General features: G+C 34.9%; 1 protein-coding gene across 1 annotated transcript; it reads right to left on the bottom strand.

Moving 5' to 3' along the window:
* Positions 1–5,041: 5,041 nt before the first annotated feature.
* Positions 5,042–18,079, bottom strand: LOC126822498 (EF-hand calcium-binding domain-containing protein 11). Its single transcript, XM_050551431.2, has 6 exons — positions 17,864–18,079; positions 12,427–12,522; positions 12,134–12,194; positions 7,132–7,233; positions 6,720–6,810; positions 5,042–5,762 (listed from the first exon to the last, which is right to left on the bottom strand). The coding sequence occupies exons 1-6, from the start codon at positions 17,954–17,956 to the stop codon at positions 5,684–5,686; spliced, it is 522 nt and encodes a 173-aa protein (XP_050407388.1). The 5' UTR covers positions 17,957–18,079; the 3' UTR covers positions 5,042–5,683.
* Between the last annotated feature and the right edge of the window lie 8 nt (positions 18,080–18,087).

Raw genomic sequence — 18,087 nt, 5'->3', positions numbered from 1 at the left:
ATGAAAGAGTACACCTCACTGTACAAAATTGACAATAACAGATGATTTTGGCCCTGGGACGGCCCAAACTGACACCCTGTAGAAACTGTCACCCCTCATGCCCAAAATTAATGAACTCTCTCAGCAGATGGAAGCTATCACCCCTTATAGCCAATTAGTATTGTCCTGTTTAGTGTTTGACCATTCCATTTCAGCTTCTCCAACAAGAAATGATGTTGTACGGGAAACGATGGTGAGAAGTCTAAGTGTAACCGATGAAACGAAACAGAAATATGCTGCAGTAACATATGATTTAGTTGTTGCCCTAAAAGCATACTCCACCCAGTCTCTTGATGCACCCTCTTCGACCGACTCCTTATCCTGCTTGGCAACTTTCACCTAGAAATGGTTTTGTATGTTAGGTACATATATAAATGAGTCAGGTGTCGAATACATTTTGACGGAATCTGGTGTACATCTATTGGCTGAGGGATCAATGATGGGGTTCATACGTGGTAAATTCTACAATCGCTGTAACAGGAATCATGAGATACTTGGTATCGTTATGGAGAGGAAACTCTATGACAAATTCTGCAACAGTCTCGATTAGGAAATAAGAGATGAAATGATGACATTGTTTCATAATGCCCCGGAAGATAACACTGATATACAGCAGTATATTGACACAAAGCAGGCCTTCAACAATCACCTGAAGCAATACAAGTTGTACTTCAACAGTGTGATGGGAGGGGCACTCGGTCCAACTGCTCAGTACTGGGCAATCTACATCTTCATGATCAACAGAGTCCACCGAGACCTAATGAGGGCTCTACGAACAAATGATATCAACGGTTACATCGCCATATTGTCGGCTGTCCTTGATATATTCTTTGGCCTCAATAGACCAAACTATGCTTGCCACAGTATCACCAAATAGTGTAATGGTATAGGAGAAGGGTGCATTTTCCATAAGAATGACAAACAAGAACTATTCGAGAACTGCAGTAGACCTGACATTAGAACAGCTTCTCCAATGAGAGGTATTGTTGGATTTCAAAACTCAGAAAATGCTATCCGACGATAGTGCATCACAGCTACCCAACGAGGCGTGGCAGTGACAGAATTGCGTCAATTTACAGGATTAGTAGTTGAAGATGTACCAGCCACTCAACTTCGTCCGAATAGAGTTCGTAAAGATAATGCGCACATTAATGCATTGATGGAAGCATTGACTGAATCTTGCGACCCGTTCTCTGCCCCTGCATCGACGACAGATTATCTACTGAATCTTGCGACTGGGAAAGCTGCTGCCGATGGAAATAAAGAATATCTTCTCAAAACTCTAAAACAGGGCAAAATGAGGTTTGAAGAGGAATGTGCAGAAGATGACAAACGATTCATGAAACCGATACAGGGAAGGAAAGTCTGCAATTTTGCCTCCGAAAACGCAAAGAAGAAGCGTAAATCTTTCCCAAAAGAGAAACCGGTGACCGAGGGGTTAGGGGACACATTTATACGCATAATGGTGATTGTATCCGAGAGCACTGATTTCGATTTGAAACATGTCTTGGAATTCCCTATCACAGATTACCCTTTGTCGATTGCAAATGGTGATGGTTCAATCATGAAAACGATCAAAGCCAACCTTATGAACAAGCTGGAATCAATGCAAAATAGATTTGCTCAAATTGAACTACCGCGAATTGATGTAACTGTGGTCTACGGCGGTCTATTACTACACTCATTTCTATCTGCCACGACTAGCATTGCATCATATGGAAGTCTTGCCAGAAATCTGTTGTCACATATCTGCTCAAATGCCGGTAGTGAAATACATGTGCCCTTTGATACCTACGTGCAGTCATCAATCAAAAAGAGCGACAGACGATTGCGGGGAGCAGAAGACCGTCCATTCGTGATTACTGGTCCAGAACAGTCACCTAAGCAAAGTGGACAGCAGTTGCTAAAGAACGGTACATGTATATTCAAAGATCAGTTGACAATCTTTCTGATTGATGAATGGATGAAGAGTCATTATGGACCTATTCTTGGACCTAAAAGTCTAGTAGTTTCCCATGGAGGCAGATGCTTCCACTACACATTCAATGCTACGGAAGCCATTATGAAGGTTGAACGCCAATTTCATCTCCGGAGTGTTCACGAAGAAGCTGATACACTTATCGCGTTCCATGTGGTTAATGTGAAGGGTCGCATATGGGTAAGGGCATCGGACACTGATGTGCTTGTAATTTTGCTGGGGCTTCTAGGAAGACAGATGGGAAACGACAATTTGACTAGTATCATAATGGACTGCGGTTCCGGTAATACTCGACGATATATTGACGTGAATTCGATTGCAACTGAATTAGAAGCAAAACAACCAGGATTGGCGGCAGCACAGCCAGGACTTCATGCGTTTACGGGTTGTGACTTTACGTCAGCGTTCTTTAGGAAGGGAAAGGTGAAGCCGTTTGGCGTACTCGAGGGAGTTACTGAGGGAAACTTCATAGAATTCTACAAACGATTGACTGCAGTAGAAGAGCCAGATAAGAAGAAGGGAGCACATTTTGTATGTACAATGTTGATGAGGCAAGACACACTAAAATTCTTCAAATGACTGGGAAAATAAACCAGGTATGTGTACTAAATAATAATCTCAAAGTGCGCCAGCTTTCATGTATGTCCGGCAATCCTTGATTTCTTCCAGCTGCGAGAATCCAGTCTGATACTTTTAAATACTTATAAAGTTGACAATTCCACAGCATTATAGAAGTTCACCACACCCCAGTCAAATATCTGACAAGGATCTGTAAAAACATCAGTAGATTTTTCTTTTATTGTAATAAGCAATTTTAAATTTGAATTTGTTTCAGGATAACCCGCTTGCAAACATAAAAAAAAACGGATTGTGCTTTACTCCCCCCATGTTCTAAGACCTTGCGGAACAGAGAGAGATAGAGAAATGGGGTTTAACATCCACTCGACACAAACTAGGTCATTTCGGGACTAACATATGGTGTAATTTTATTTCTATAATTCGTTTCCGCGTAGGGGTCTTTAGCAGTGGGAGGAAACCGGAGGACCCGGAGAAAACCCACGAGGTTGGACAGGCAACCCTACTCCTTGTCACGTACGACCGGGGATTCGAAACCACGCCAGTCGACTCAATGACAGACTTTATGATACAGCGCGCTCACGCTAACCACTCAGCCATCCAACCCCCCACCTTGCGGAACAAGATACGCCGCCCTCACTACGTTGGCATAATGTGGGGTAAAGCCGACTCAACGAATCCAACTGACGGCATAGAACCTGCAAATTATGGATGGAAGGTGGAAAATGGTTGCTTTGTTCCTGATTGGTTCGAGGGGCCAGCCATACCAACTAATCTTTTTCATATCGGGGAAGAGACTGCGGATCGACAGGCAGTTGGCAATGTAATAGTTGGAGCTGAATACGATGACAATTCCTCGACAGATTCAGCGTGGACTGACGATTTGTCCGGCAGCGATTCTGAAATTGGAACATTTTGAACTTGTGAGGGTCTGGTCATTTCAGACTCAGTAGGATGTACTCTTTCATTAAAACTGTTACTTCGAATATGTCTTTTTTAAAGCCCCAGGGTCCATATTTAAGGTGTCAGTTTGGGCCAAAATCGTCTGTTATGGGCTATTTCGTACTCTTTCATTTAAAACTGGTTTTGACCGGTACCTCAAATGTATGAGTAATCTCATTTTGGCCCCCCCCCCTCGGCTTTAGGGTGTCAGTTTGGGCCATCCCAGGGGCACAATCGTCTGTTATGGCCAATTTCGTACTCAGTGGAATATACGCTTTCGTTTAAAATTAGTTTCAACTGGTACCTCAAATGTATGAATATCACCCTTTTCTAAGCCTTGGGGGTCCATATTTAGGGTGTCAGTTTGGGCTTTCCCAGGGCCAAAATCGTCTGTTATGGGCAATTTCGTACTCAGTGAGATGTACTCTTTCATTTAAAATTGGTTTTGACCGGTACCTCGAATGTATGAGTAAACTCATTTTTGGCCCCGGCAGACGCCCACTTCTGTGCATCCCAGGTTAGTATGTAGATGTCTATATGGTCAGATATTTCACATACCCATTTACACTAATTTAAAGGTGACTTTTGATATACACAAACTTTTTTATTTTGTGTTTTTACCAATTTCCCATAATTTAAGATCCATGAAAGTTTTTGAGATATTCCCTGGTTGGTTAAACATGCATTATGCTATGCAAGAGCTAAATCTGCCTATTGTGGGTCATTCTTTGGGCCTGAAATGTTATCTAATTGGACATTAATTAACTTACCCAGAACATAATCAACTCTCGATGCCATCAATAGCCTGCGATATACACTGGATTTGAATACATTTTGTGATTTATAATTTAACGTAAAAATGGATAATCAAGACTTTGTTATCATACCAACTTCAGTAATGACCCAGACTAGCTTAAAATTCAGTGGCTAATATCTCAATTCAGAGTAAAGCAATTTGAAATTTTCAGCATAGTTTGTTTTCGTTATCTATTTTTTAACTATTAAAAAAGTCAGCTCTTTACCTAATGCCCCTTTAACCAAATAATATTTGATTTAACCATAGGGCCTACATGTATTGCAGTATATTCTGTGCACTATTATTGGAAAAATTTGACCATTAAAATTTATAGATCTTAATATCACAAAATTACTGATTAATGTTATGTCTTGATTACTGTAATTCATTATACTCTCTGCAAAAATATCTACTTGATCATATGACAAGCTCATAATTAATGCTCTAGACCATCAGATTACAGGGCTGGTCATCGGATGATAACTTTTGCATCTAGAGTGTTCATAAGAGCACAATGACAGGACATTTTTGAAAATCCATCGGCTTCTTTGTCACATGTATAAATTTAAAGTCAATCAGATGATAAAATTATTTGTAGAGCTTCTGAAAACAATATGTGGATGACAGGCATTCGGACAGGGGAGAAAAGAATATACATGCACATTAAAATTGATTTTACATCGCCATAATGATAACAGAACCATATCCAAAAACATGAACATATGCTTAAATATTAGCTTTATTCTGTATGGCATCTTTAAAATTTAAAAATAAATAAAACAAATTCTTCAATAAAAAGTTTCATTGAATAGAAAATATACAAAAACAAGGAAACAAAATATATAAATACAGAGATATCTACTTATAAACCTATAACTGTAAATCTCTTTGATCTTTAGGGTATATTCTATGTCCAGAATAACTTGCTGTCTGAAAGTCGTGACGGCTTTGCATATATTATACTTGTGAATTTGGGGTTATTCTTCTGAAAGTTTTTTTTGTAAACCTGTAACGGGTTACCCTTCCAGGGTAGGGTTTTTTTCCATAAGAAAACATGATGTAAGGTTTTTCTTACTGGAATTCTGGGATATTCACATGCAAACATAGATGGTTTATAAGCAAGATAAAATCCTCGACTTTGGTTATGGTGGAGAAGAAAGACTTCAGAAAAAACCCTTGACAGAAAAACCATAGCCTGCCGGCCTCAGTTTTTCTTTTTCTCAGGTTATTTTCTTCAGTCTTTCTTTCCCCATCATAACCTCAGTCTTTTGCTTTACCCTACACATAATATATAATTACACTTTTATATTCTATATTTCACTAGTAAAATATCATTTTATTCACTGATATGCTCAATTTTCTGTTCCATATTTCATCATAAAATCAAAGTCTTTATAGCTAACCCTCTTATCACCATCCCTGTCTAATTCTCTGAAAAATAATCAAAATATAAAAAATATATGAAGACAAATAATATTAAAAATACTGAAAATAAACTAATTAAAATTAGCCTCTGTTAAGCATGTTAAAAATATTTTGTAAAAGCTGGAGTTGTGAGCAAAATTTCCATCCAGAGAGCTTAGCCTCAGCAGAAAAAGCTCATCATTGAACAGAGTCAACTGATGAGTCAATGCTTTCATCTAATGAGGACAACCAGGTGGATATTCTAAATGCTTGGCTATGTTTAGATTGTTTCTTTTTGGTGGGTGAGGAATATTTTTAAAGATAGGTTGCCAGGCAACGAAACATACACCCACAGCAGCTAAGTCGTCCGATCAGTCAACAAGAGTTGTCGCATATATTTTCCATTGTCGGTAATGAAACATTTATAATACACTAAAATCTGATTAAGAGTAACAACTCATTAAGTAATTATCAGAAAATCATTAGAATTTGTTTGGCTTTTAGTTTTGTCCCATGCTAACGTTTAGTATACAAAACATTTAACATCATGAATTTAACTGTTCAAGTTATCAAAATTCATTGAAAATCAATATACTTGTTCGTCTTAAGACCTTAAACTCTTGTTTATTAATCTAAAGTCAATCGGATGATAACTTTGGTCTCTAGAGCATCCACAAGAGTTTTCAAAGTTATCAAGGGCCATAACTCTATCAGTAATTATCGGAAATTAACTTTTAGCCTCTAGAGCAACCACAAGATATTTCAAAGTGATCAAGGGCCATAACTCTGGCAGTAATTATCTGATATCGTTGAAAATCAAAAGGCTTCTTCGTCTCATGACCTTAAACACTGTGTATAAATTTAAAGTCAATCGGATATTTACTTTAGCTTGTGGACGCCAGATGGACGGACGGACGGGGGCAACGACAATACATGTATACGACCACATTTTTATGTGGGTGTATAAAAAAGTTGAAAACTTACTTGAATGTAGTTTCTATTACATGACATGGTAAATTTGGGGCAACCTGATGAACTACTTTCTGTAAATCTTCAAATATTAGAAATCCTTTACCTATAAATGTAAACAACATAATTTTAAACAAGTTATGATAGGAGTTTTTCTGGGCAATTACTTCACTGAAGAAATTGTGGATGACTAGATACCTCACACTCACTAGAAAATGCAGTACCCCTGCCCAACAGAGGGTCTGAATCCAAAGTTCAGCCCCAAACTGAAGTACCCATATTTTTTATTTAAGTTCTGTCTTCAACTGCTATTTTACTGTCATGCACAGTCAGATACAATATCTGCATGCTTTAACTTTTTTAAATAATTTAAATCGTTATCAATACAGGCATTCATTAACTGTTGTTGAGTAAGGTATTTACTTACATTGAGCATCAAATGCCAAAAATGTATGTCTTATTTCCTCATCTTCATCCCGTTTAATCATATATGGGGTCATTGCTTCAATAAATTTATTTGATCCAAGAGCTTTAAAAAAAAAAAAATTCAATACAAATATCAAGTATCTATATCAATTGCTGTCAAAATTCGCCTAGTGTGTCCACTGTCATTTGGCTGAATGATTCGCCCGAATCAAACATGTTTTCATATATTCGGCGAATTATATATATAATAATAATTTGTTTATTCAGTATTTAGAGGTCTTGGACCCAAAGATACAAATAATACAATATCATTTAACAAAAATGTGGGAAGATGGTGGTGGTAACAACAATAACAATAAAATACAATATCAATAATGTCAACAATATCAATCAACGTTTTTTCAACTGACTAGCTTTATCGATATACTGTGAAATTGCAATTATGTAATTTTGGCACTCTGTATTACAAAGATTGCCTAGACTGAATTGACTGTAGTTTCTGAGAAAGTTTTGGGGAATTATCTGTTGTCTAAGTTCCGCCAGAACTGTACACTGGAAAAGGAAATGACTTATATCCTCATCAGACTCCTTACATAACTTACAAAGTGGGGAAGTGATTTGTTTTCGTTTGAAAAGAACAGTTGCAAGTGGCAATATATTCAATCTCAGCAAAGTGACATTCCGTTTAATATGTGCACTTATTGGTAATGATAAATAAGATTCCTGAGACAGATCTAATTTAAATGACTTATATATTTGGAGGGATTCAGAGTTTGAAATTTTATCTGACCATTCCTGAAGATTTATATCCCTTAATCTTAATTTAAACTGACACATAAAATACTTAATATTTCCAACTGTTTGAGAATTCCATATAAAAGCAAAACCAAGAGAGCATAGGAGCATGCGAACCTTCGAAACCCATGTCACACGACCAATCTCATCAAGTCTACATAGAAGGATATAAACCTGTTTCGGATAGCGTTCTTTTGTCATACACAAAAGTTTACACCAATATTTGATGCAATTTGAGATATAATCGATAGACATATTCCGTCGTCCACATTCTCCCAAGGCCCCAGCAGAACTAGAGCTTTTATGTATATGTAATAAAAACTTACAAAAACTTGCATGAACTCTCTCAATGTCTGATCGGTATTCAAACCCCCAAATTTGGGACCCATATAAAAGAATGGGTTTAATAATTGTATCAAACATTTTAAAAGATAGATTCATAGATGGAAAATCAGATTTCCTAATCAGACTTTTGATAGGAAGAAGGGCTTTATCAGCTTTCACAGCAAGATTTTGGATACACTTACTCCAGTTTAGCCTGGAGGAAAATATTACTCCTAAGTAGTTATAATAGGTAACAATTTCAATAGGTTGATTATTAAAGTGAAAGTTTTCATAGTTTCGTAATTTTCCGCCATTCCGGAAAACCATAATTTTGGTTTTTGATAGATTTACAGATAGATCAAACTTTTGTGTGAATTTTTCCAGGAGTTTTATTTTCTTCCTCATATCCCCAACAGTATCAGACAGAAGACACAAATCATCTGCATAAAGTAGTAGGAAAATGTCTTCAACATCTTGGCTTGTGAAGATGCCATTTACGTCACCATTTTTTACTATATCAATTAGTTGATTTATGTAGTAACAAAATAAAATAGGACTCAAAATACATCCCTGACGGACACCAGTAGTACAATGAAAATAATCAGTGATGTGGAAACCCAACTTAACACTAGATGACACCAAAGAATAGAGACTCTTCAACGATTTGTATAGTTTACCATGGATTCCCTTGTTTATTAACAAGGAGAGCAGTTTCTGTCGGTTGAGAGAGTCAAATGCCTTAGAGAAATCCACATACAAGTTGTATAGACGACCTCTGGATTTACTTAGATATTTTTGAACCAAGCCATGAAGAGTAAAAATGTGGTCTGTAGTCGAGTAACCTCCCCTGAAGCCAGCTTGGGCTTCATGGAAATTTTCCTGGGATTCTGACCAAAGAGTAAGTCTGTTATTTAATATTGATGTATATAATTTGCCAACAGAGTCTAATAGCGATATACCTCTATAATTATTACAGTCAAGCTTACTTCCCTTCTTGTGAAGTGGTATGATCAGGGCTTTCCTCCAGGAGTCTGGAAAATTACCAGAGTCGAAGATTTTATTGAAGATGATTGTAAGAATTGGGGTAACTTCATTTGATATTGTTTTAATAAAGTCAATTCCAATCCCGTCTGGTCCTGGGGATGTGCCACCCTTCATTTTAGTAATGGCCTGTTTCACTTCAGATTCTGAAATGGGATCATTTAGGGGACATAACTCTGGGCATTGGCAATGATCAGTATAACTATCAATGTTACATTGGGCTTCTTGCAAGACAAGGTCAGTTTGTGCATCATCAAGGGTTACATTCAAAAGATTTTCAAAATAGTGGAACCACTCATTTGGTTGAATAGTGTGAGAAATAGTTGCCCTAGGCCTAAAGCTCTTAATGGTTTTCCAAAAACAAGCCGGATCATTCAAGCTTTTTTCTAACACTTCACAAAGTTCATGGTTATATGCAACCTTTCTCAAGTCACATACGTGTTTAAACTTATTTCTGACCACCTTATAATTGTCAAGGTGCATATCTAGGTTTGTCTTCCTAAATATATTTAGTGCTAAATACTTCTCAGTTTTCAAATTCTGACATTCCTGATTAAACCATTTGGGTTGTTTCGTTTTGGATATATCATAAATCTAATAGGTTTATACACCATATCGTGAGCAGTTTGCCAGATGAAAGAACAAAACATTTGGACAGGTTTATCAATCTCATCATAATGTGAATTTGAAAGTTGAGAAACTAAAGTATGTAAATTGGATTTCACATTATCTTTATAAACATCAGCTTTGTCAGAATTCCAAACCAATTTATCATACTGTATTGTATCATATGAAGTATCAGGCGCAACAATAATATTACATGCTATTTCAAATTCTAAGGGCAGATGGTCCGATTCGGTTCTGGTTATAACACTAAAGTTTTGTATCAATTTATAAAAGTCAGATGAAACTATTAAATAGTCAACAACACTGGCCCCATTATATGTTATGCACGTGAATTCTCCCGGACTGTCATTGGAATGTCTTCCATTCACTATATGGACATTCAAAAGGGCACAAATTGTGAGAAGCCTTAATCCGAAATTGTTCACCTCACAGTCCTTGGACTTTCTAGGGAGACTGAAAGTATCCACACTGTAATCAGCTGCATCTAAGGTATCAAAATATTTAGTACTATCATCAATTAAAAAATCCTGCTGTGATCCATCTCCAGTCCGAGAATTTAAATCTCCAGTGATAACAAGTAGGCACTCAGGATAATCTTCATAAACTTCCAAAACGTTATTTTCGAAAAGCTCAATTCCACTGGAATCTGTGTAAATTGTTGATCGTTCAGGAGCAATGTAATAAAAACAGTATATAACACTCTCTGACCATCCAAAGAAATTAGCACCAAACAAGAAAAACAAAGATTCATCAAACTTCTCTTTGATTCTTGTCACTCCATATCTCAGTTTCTGTTCAATTAAAACAATAACGCCCCCTCTTATTTTACCATTACCTCTCACATAATAATGAACATCAAAAGATGGAAAATATTTTTCGAGATTGATATCATTTGAGCACCATGTCTCTGTTAAACATATCACATTAAACCCATTTAAATAATTATATTCGCCTAGTGTGTCCACTTCGCCGCAGCATTCGCCAGAATGTAGAATTCATTAGCCAATCACCACTTATCATCCATGTGACAAAATCGGGCGAAGCATTCGCCTAGTGTTTTCACCCATTCGGCCGAATAAAATTTGGCGCGGATTGATTCGGCCAAACGATTCGGCTAATGTGTCCACCGTTTTAGTGCAAAATATTGAAATTTTTCAGATGTGTCTAAATTAATATTACCATTTCCATCTAATGCTGATTTAAGATTCTATGGTATGATGATAGGGCTACAGTGCACTGGGGTGAAAATGATATGATTTAGTGTAAACTGATTAAAAAGTAGTAGTACTAAATTATGTTATATTATCTTTTACACTGATAAGTTTAACTAATTTACTTATGTATCTATCAGTATTTTTTAAGTAAAATTATCTAAAAATACACTTTTTTTTTTTAAGTCTGTACTCTGTACTGTATAAAAAATGGGGGAATCTTGCTACCTTTATATTGACCCTATGAAGATGTTACATCTTATAGATGCATTATGTAAGGGCTAAATCTGCCTATTACAGGTTTTTATTTTGCTTGTATCGTTATATAAATTATTATTAAGACATATTTTCACCTGACAAGCCTATAATCAACTCTCTTGCCCATGGAATGGCAGAGATTTAAACAGATTGAAATATGTTCATCATTTCATGATTAAATCTAAAAATGGAGAAGCGAGGCTGAGTCTCAATTAAAAAGTAACGTTGCTATAATAAACAATCTGTGCTACATCTTCCAACACCCATCACTTCGCCATGACCAGCTCTTTATCTAAATCTGAAAAACTTAACTTTATCTATGAAAATAAACATTAAGGGGGAATTAGGTAAGATTAGATAAAGAGCTGACAGTTCTCGCTATAATAGTTAAAAAATAGATAATGAAAACAGAATATGCTGAAAATTTCAGTCAAATTGCTTCACTCTGAACCAAGATTTAAGCGATACGATTTTAAGCTATCCTCGATCGTCATTACTACCGTTGGTACAATAATAAATAAAGTCTTCATTATCCATTTTTACATTAAATCATCCATCACAAAACGTATTCAAATCCACTAGATATTGCAGGCTAACGATGGCATTGGGAGTTGATTATGGTCTTGATAAGTTTAATTAATGCCTAATTAATAATTTAGATAAGATTTCAGGCCTAAAGAAAGACCTGCAATAGGCAGATTTGGCCCTTGCATAATATATGTTTAACAAGAATATTAATACCGGTACCTTTTTCATCTCCAGATTCTATGTTTTCTCCATACTTTTCAAGAATTTTATTTGCCTCATACTGCAAAATTAATTACAATATATTCAATTCCAATTTTAAAAAATGGAAATATTCAGAATAACTGAATTGAATGGAGTTGAAGTTAGCTTAGGAGTGCAGCGGCACTGTAAAAATATCTTTCTTGAATTTGTTTGAAATTACTTTATTTAAAGCCTGCTTCCCTTGAAGTGATATCGGTGACAATCTGGAATTATGTTCCCGTTTTATACTTTTTTGAAATACTAGTTATTACCTTTGTTGGCTTATATCCAAATAGAGTAATCACAGCAATCTTCAAATCTTCTCTTGTTAAAAATCCCTTGTGGTTACTGTCACACTCATTAAAAGTCTGCAAAGAGATCAAAACTGAGGATAGATGCTATTTTACTTGAAATAACCCAAATTTCATAGACAATGAATGGAATATCTTTTCCTAAAAGATTATGAAACCCATTTTATTACATTGTAAAGACTAATTTCAAACTTGATATATACAAAACCTGGTATTGGGAATGAAATATATTAGTTTAGATTGTGGTTCGGGCAAAATATATTCAAACCTCATTTGCACTTGGTTAGGCCAGTCTTGTAAACCAGGAGTAATCCCATTTGGAATTTAGTTCTGGAAATATATTCTATTATACGCCCACATTTTCATGTCGACGTACATTAAATGTTGTTGCCCCTGTCCATCCGTCCACAATTTGATTGTGGACACTCTACAGGTCACAATTTTTATTCGATTTGGACGAAATTCAAAATATAGGGCTATCTCGGTTCCTTTCGATATTGGCATACATCGGACCATAATTTCATGGATTATGACCCCTGATTGTACGAAAAATCATGTTTTTAGCTTGTGGACACTATCTTAGTGATAACAGAGATCAGTTTAGTAAAAATATGATTTATTTACATCAGGTATATAGAACAGCTACAATTACATACATACAACAACAATATGGGAACTTAAACTATACAGGAACTAGACTACGACAGGAACACATATAACTATTTGATGAAAGTTATAGAGTACTTTCATACACAGCTAGTGGTCACAATTTTCATCTGATTTTGATGAAACTTGAAATGCATGTTTATAACCCAAAGATCTTGGTTCCTTTCGATATTTGTGCATATCGGATCGTAACTTCCTGAATTATGGCCCCTAATTGTATGAAAAATAGTGTTTTTAGCTTGTGGTCCCTCTTGAGGTCACAATTATTATCCGATTTAAAAAAACGAAAAATCACGTTTTTTGCATGTGGACACTCTAAAGACGTCTACGCACAAACTTCCTGAATTATGGCCACTAATTGTATGAAAAATGTTTTTTTTTAGCTTGTAGTCCCTCTAGAGGTCACAATTATTATCTGATTTAAAAAGATAGGTTGCCAGGTAATGAAACACACGCCCACAGCAGCTAAATCGCCCAGGCAGTCAACAAGTGTTGTCGCATATTTTACCTTTTTTTTCGATAATGAAACATTTATAATACACTAAAATCTGATTAAGAGTAACAACTCATGAAGTAATTATCAGAAAACTATTAGAATTTGTTTGGTTTTTATAAAGTTTTGCCCCATGCTAATGTTTAGTATACGAAACTTTTAATATCATGGATTTAGCTGTTCAAGTCATAAAAATCCATTGATAATCAATATACTTGTTCGTCTCAAGACCTTAAACTCTGTGTATCAATCGGATGATAACTTTAGCCTCTAGAGCGTCACAAGATTTTTCTAAGTGATCAAGGGTCATAACTTTGTCAGTAATCGGAAATCGTTGAAAATCAACAGGCTTCTTCGTCTTATGACCTTAAACACTGTGTATAAATTTACAGTCAATCGGATATTAACTTTGAACTCTAGAGCGTCCACAAGCAATTGAGGACCCCAGACGGACGGACGGGGGCGACGACAATATACGACCACATTTCAATCTGGGTGTATAAAAAAACAAATTATATTAAAATTGACTTAAGTGAAAATTATAAAAAAACAAATTATATTACAAATGATTTGGGTGAAATTAATATTGACTCCGATGAAAATTATGAAAAACAAATTATATTAAAATTGACTTGGGTGAAAATTATAAAAAAACAAATTATATTACAAATGACTTGGGTGGAAATTAAAATTGACTTGGATGAAAATTATAAAAAAACCAAATTATATCAAAATTGACTTTGGTGAAAATTATATTACAAATGACTTGGGTGGAAATTAAAATTGACTTGGGTGAAGATTATAAAAACAAATTATATCAAAATTGACTTGGATGAATATTATAAAAAAAACAGCGGCTGCCAGGCAGGATACTCCCACATTTGTGGACCCTCTAGAGGTCACAAACATATCTTTATATCCCAAAGATCTCAGTCCCTTTTGATATTTGGGCATTTCAGACCAGAACTTTCTGGATTATTGCCCCTGATTGTACAAAAAATCGCGTTTGTTTTTAGCTTGTTCTCTATCCATCTCTTGCAAAATGTGGGTGTATCCTGCTTGGCAGCCGCTGGTTAAATTATTATTTTGTCGTTTGTGAAACTGCCTTTACTAATTACTTCAACATTGTGTTGTAGGGAACGTATGAAAACTCAATAACTCATCCCAAAGACAACAGATCCCAAGACCACCACTCGTCCCAAGTTTTAGAAGACCACTCAGCCCACAATAGTTTTTTTTGTATGTGGGCCGAGATTTAAGACCAATAAAATACTAAATTTATTGTTTTTTTATTTATCATTATTTGTTAAATTAATCTATATTACATCAACAATTTATAAGAATAAAATAATTAATAACATAAATTAATCTTTATTACATCAACAGTTTATTAATTAATAATTTTTTTTTTTTCTAATATCTATTCAAATAGCTATTTTTTTGATTTAGTTCATTTTTTGTTTATTCCGTACTTTAGTTTGTTGGCACGTAGATGGCTCCACATCTTTTCAATAACTGACTTCTACTAATTGTACCTTCATTGAATGAATACCACAGTTGAAATAGTTTGAATTTGGTTGTTTGTTGTTTATTACAGATTTAACGTCCAATACATTAAATATGATATTATGGACAGGTTGATTTAATTAAATTGTTTACACGAAAAGTAGCTATTAAGTCTCTAACTCAATATCATCCAAAATCTTCAACATTGAAAACACAAATTATTTGTCAATTTAAATCAACATTGATGCTGTGATCTTACCGGAAAAAGATGGGCTTCTGATATCCAATATTTAAGACAAAATAAACATTTTACCATTGGTATACGAATCGTGTACAATAAGGCGTTTCAGCCCCAGTTCTAGCAAGAGACTCGAGGAACGTGGCTAGACATATTGCACCAAATCAAACAACGTATGTAGACTGGAATAACCAGGCGCTAGAAATTTGCATTCGATCGAGACTGCTGGCTTATTTCGCGGAACATAACTGATTTGAAATTAGAGTAAAAACGGAAACCATTGAATGTATATCAGTTTATATACATTCATATTACAGTATTATATGAGTTCCAACCCACTTGTCTCAATTTCTAGGTCCCAAATGTTAGCGATTTAGCTCCTTTAAAGGGTTGAAAATTGGTAAAAACATAAAATAAAAAAACAATCCTTGTACATGTATATCAAAAAGTCACCTTAAAACACACTTATAAAATTACTGTCATGAGAAGAGCAGGTCATTTTCTCCCTTTGTCTAAAGATAAGTTGCCAGACAACGAAACATACGCCACAGCAGCTAAATGTGAAATATAAAAATTTCAAAGATCATAAAGTAAAGATAGGTTGCCAGGCAACGAAACAAACGCCCGCAGCAGTTAAAATCTTCCAAGCTGTTGACAAGGGTTTCGCATATCTATTCTTTTGTAGGTAATTGGGGGCATTTACAAGACAATTTCATACAGATCAGATTATAATTTTCGTCATTTGAGGGTTCACAAGGTTCTACAAACTGAAATAAGGGCCTTAACTCTGGAAGTAATTTACAGAAAATTTTTAAATTTGACAGGCTTTTTTGTTTTACTAATTTAAATAACGCATATAAATTTCATACAGATTGAATAATAACTTTTGTCATTCGAACGTTCACAAGGTTAACAAAGTAAAACAAAGGCCATAACTCTAGAAATAATTGACAGAAATTGCTGAAATTAAATCGAGCATTACCAAGGTTGAACAAAGTTAAACAAGGGCCATAACTCTAGAAGTAATTATTGTAAATTGCTGAAATTTAATAGGCTTTGTGGTTTCACTAATCTAAATGATGCATATAAATTTCATACAGATCAGATGATTACTTTTGGCGTTAATGTTCACAAGGTTCAACAAAGTGAAACAAGGTCCATAACTCTAGACATAATAAACGGAAATTGCTGAAATTCAATATGATTCTTCTTTTTACTAATTTAAATGATGCATATAAATTTCATACAGATTGGCTGATAACTTTTGATGTTAGAAAATTTCAAAAGGTCCAACAAAGTGAAACAAGGGCCATAATTCTAGACATAATAAACGGAAATTATCGAAATTAAATAGGATTCTTCATCTCACTAATGTCAACAACATATATCAATTTTAAAACAATTGGATCATAACTTTTAGCGTTAGAGCGTTCACAAGAAATTGTGGACGACGGCAATATACGTTCACATGTGGGCGTATAATAAAAACACGTTAAGTCAGGAGGTCCAACAGAATGATGTTTGGCGACAGGCGTAATCCTTGCAGATAAAAAAAAAACCTGTGGGGATAAAGAATCCGCTTGGTTTATGTGGAAAAGCGAAGTGTTTGCGGTAAAAACCACATAGCTGGACCCATGGATTATTTACATATTAAAAAATGTTTGTCCGATAAGTTCGATATGGTGTAATGTATTAAAATATTAAAACAAACACATAATCAATTTATTAAAATAACAATTTCAATTTTATTAAAATATCAATTTCAATTTTATTAAAACAACAATATCAATCCATTAAAACAACAATATCAATTTATCAAAAATCAGATTAATCAAATGGTACCGTTGGCCTTCAAAGTAAACAATTGTATTAAAACTAATACAATTACAATTGCAACTATCACTTTATTTGTTGGGATGAGTCACATTTGAGTGGTCTTTTATCTTGGGATGAGTGGTCTTCTATTGAGTTGAGTGATCTTGGGATGAGTTGTTTTTGGGATGAACTGTCTCAAGTCTGGTTACCGTTGTAGGATATGTTTGTATTTGTTCATTACAAAATTTTACCCGATAGGGTATACAGGATCCTATACTTTCAAGGCAAGATAACAACATCAAATACTGATTGAAATTAATCAAATTGAAATCTAATGTATGTTTTTAATTTCGAATATTATGGAAAATATTGACTTAGACTAGAGACTTAGCTCCTTTAAATTTAAATTCATATTTTTAATCATTTTTCAAAGATTATATGGATAATACTGAGTTAGAGATTTAGCTGCTTTAATAATATTCTTAGTAACTAGTAGCATTGTTAATAATTAGAATCATCTTGTTATCAAATATGATTAATGCCGTCCGTGCAAGCAAAAAAAAAAAGGTCACTGCAGCAACATCAAGAACTACAAGTTAGTACTTGTAGTGTACAAGACTCAAGTGACAAGACTAGAGGCGAAGAGCAAATGAAATGATGAAAACTCGACGGTAACTTACCCGTCTTAATAACAAAAGTTCACCCTGGTTTATGCTCCGGTTGATGTTATTGTAACCTGTATTATTAAAATTAAACCCCAATCTCGTTGACATTTTAAATATTTCGATATGTACGAAGTCATTCTTTGAATTCGAAATACTGAAGCGGTACTTTCATTCTTTCTCTATTTTGGAAGCCATGTTGGAAATTCCATGGGCAATCCCTCATTCCTAAAATATAATTG

Source organism: Patella vulgata, chromosome 5, assembly GCF_932274485.2.
Source record: "Patella vulgata chromosome 5, xgPatVulg1.2, whole genome shotgun sequence".
NCBI lineage: Eukaryota > Metazoa > Mollusca > Gastropoda > Patellidae > Patella > Patella vulgata.
This window is presented reverse-complemented; position numbering and strand designations above follow the sequence as displayed.

Coding starts and splice junctions, on each gene's coding strand:
- LOC126822498 (XM_050551431.2), bottom strand. CDS start 17,956: ATGTCAACGAGATTGGGGTTTAATTTTAATAATACAGGTTACAATAAC. Junction 6,811..7,131: donor TTTGGCATTTGATGCTCAAT/GTAAGTAAATAC, acceptor TTACATTTATAG/GTAAAGGATTTCTAATATTT. Junction 5,763..6,719: donor GTAATAGAAACTACATTCAA/GTAAGTTTTCAA, acceptor ATTATTTTTCAG/AGAATTAGACAGGGATGGTG.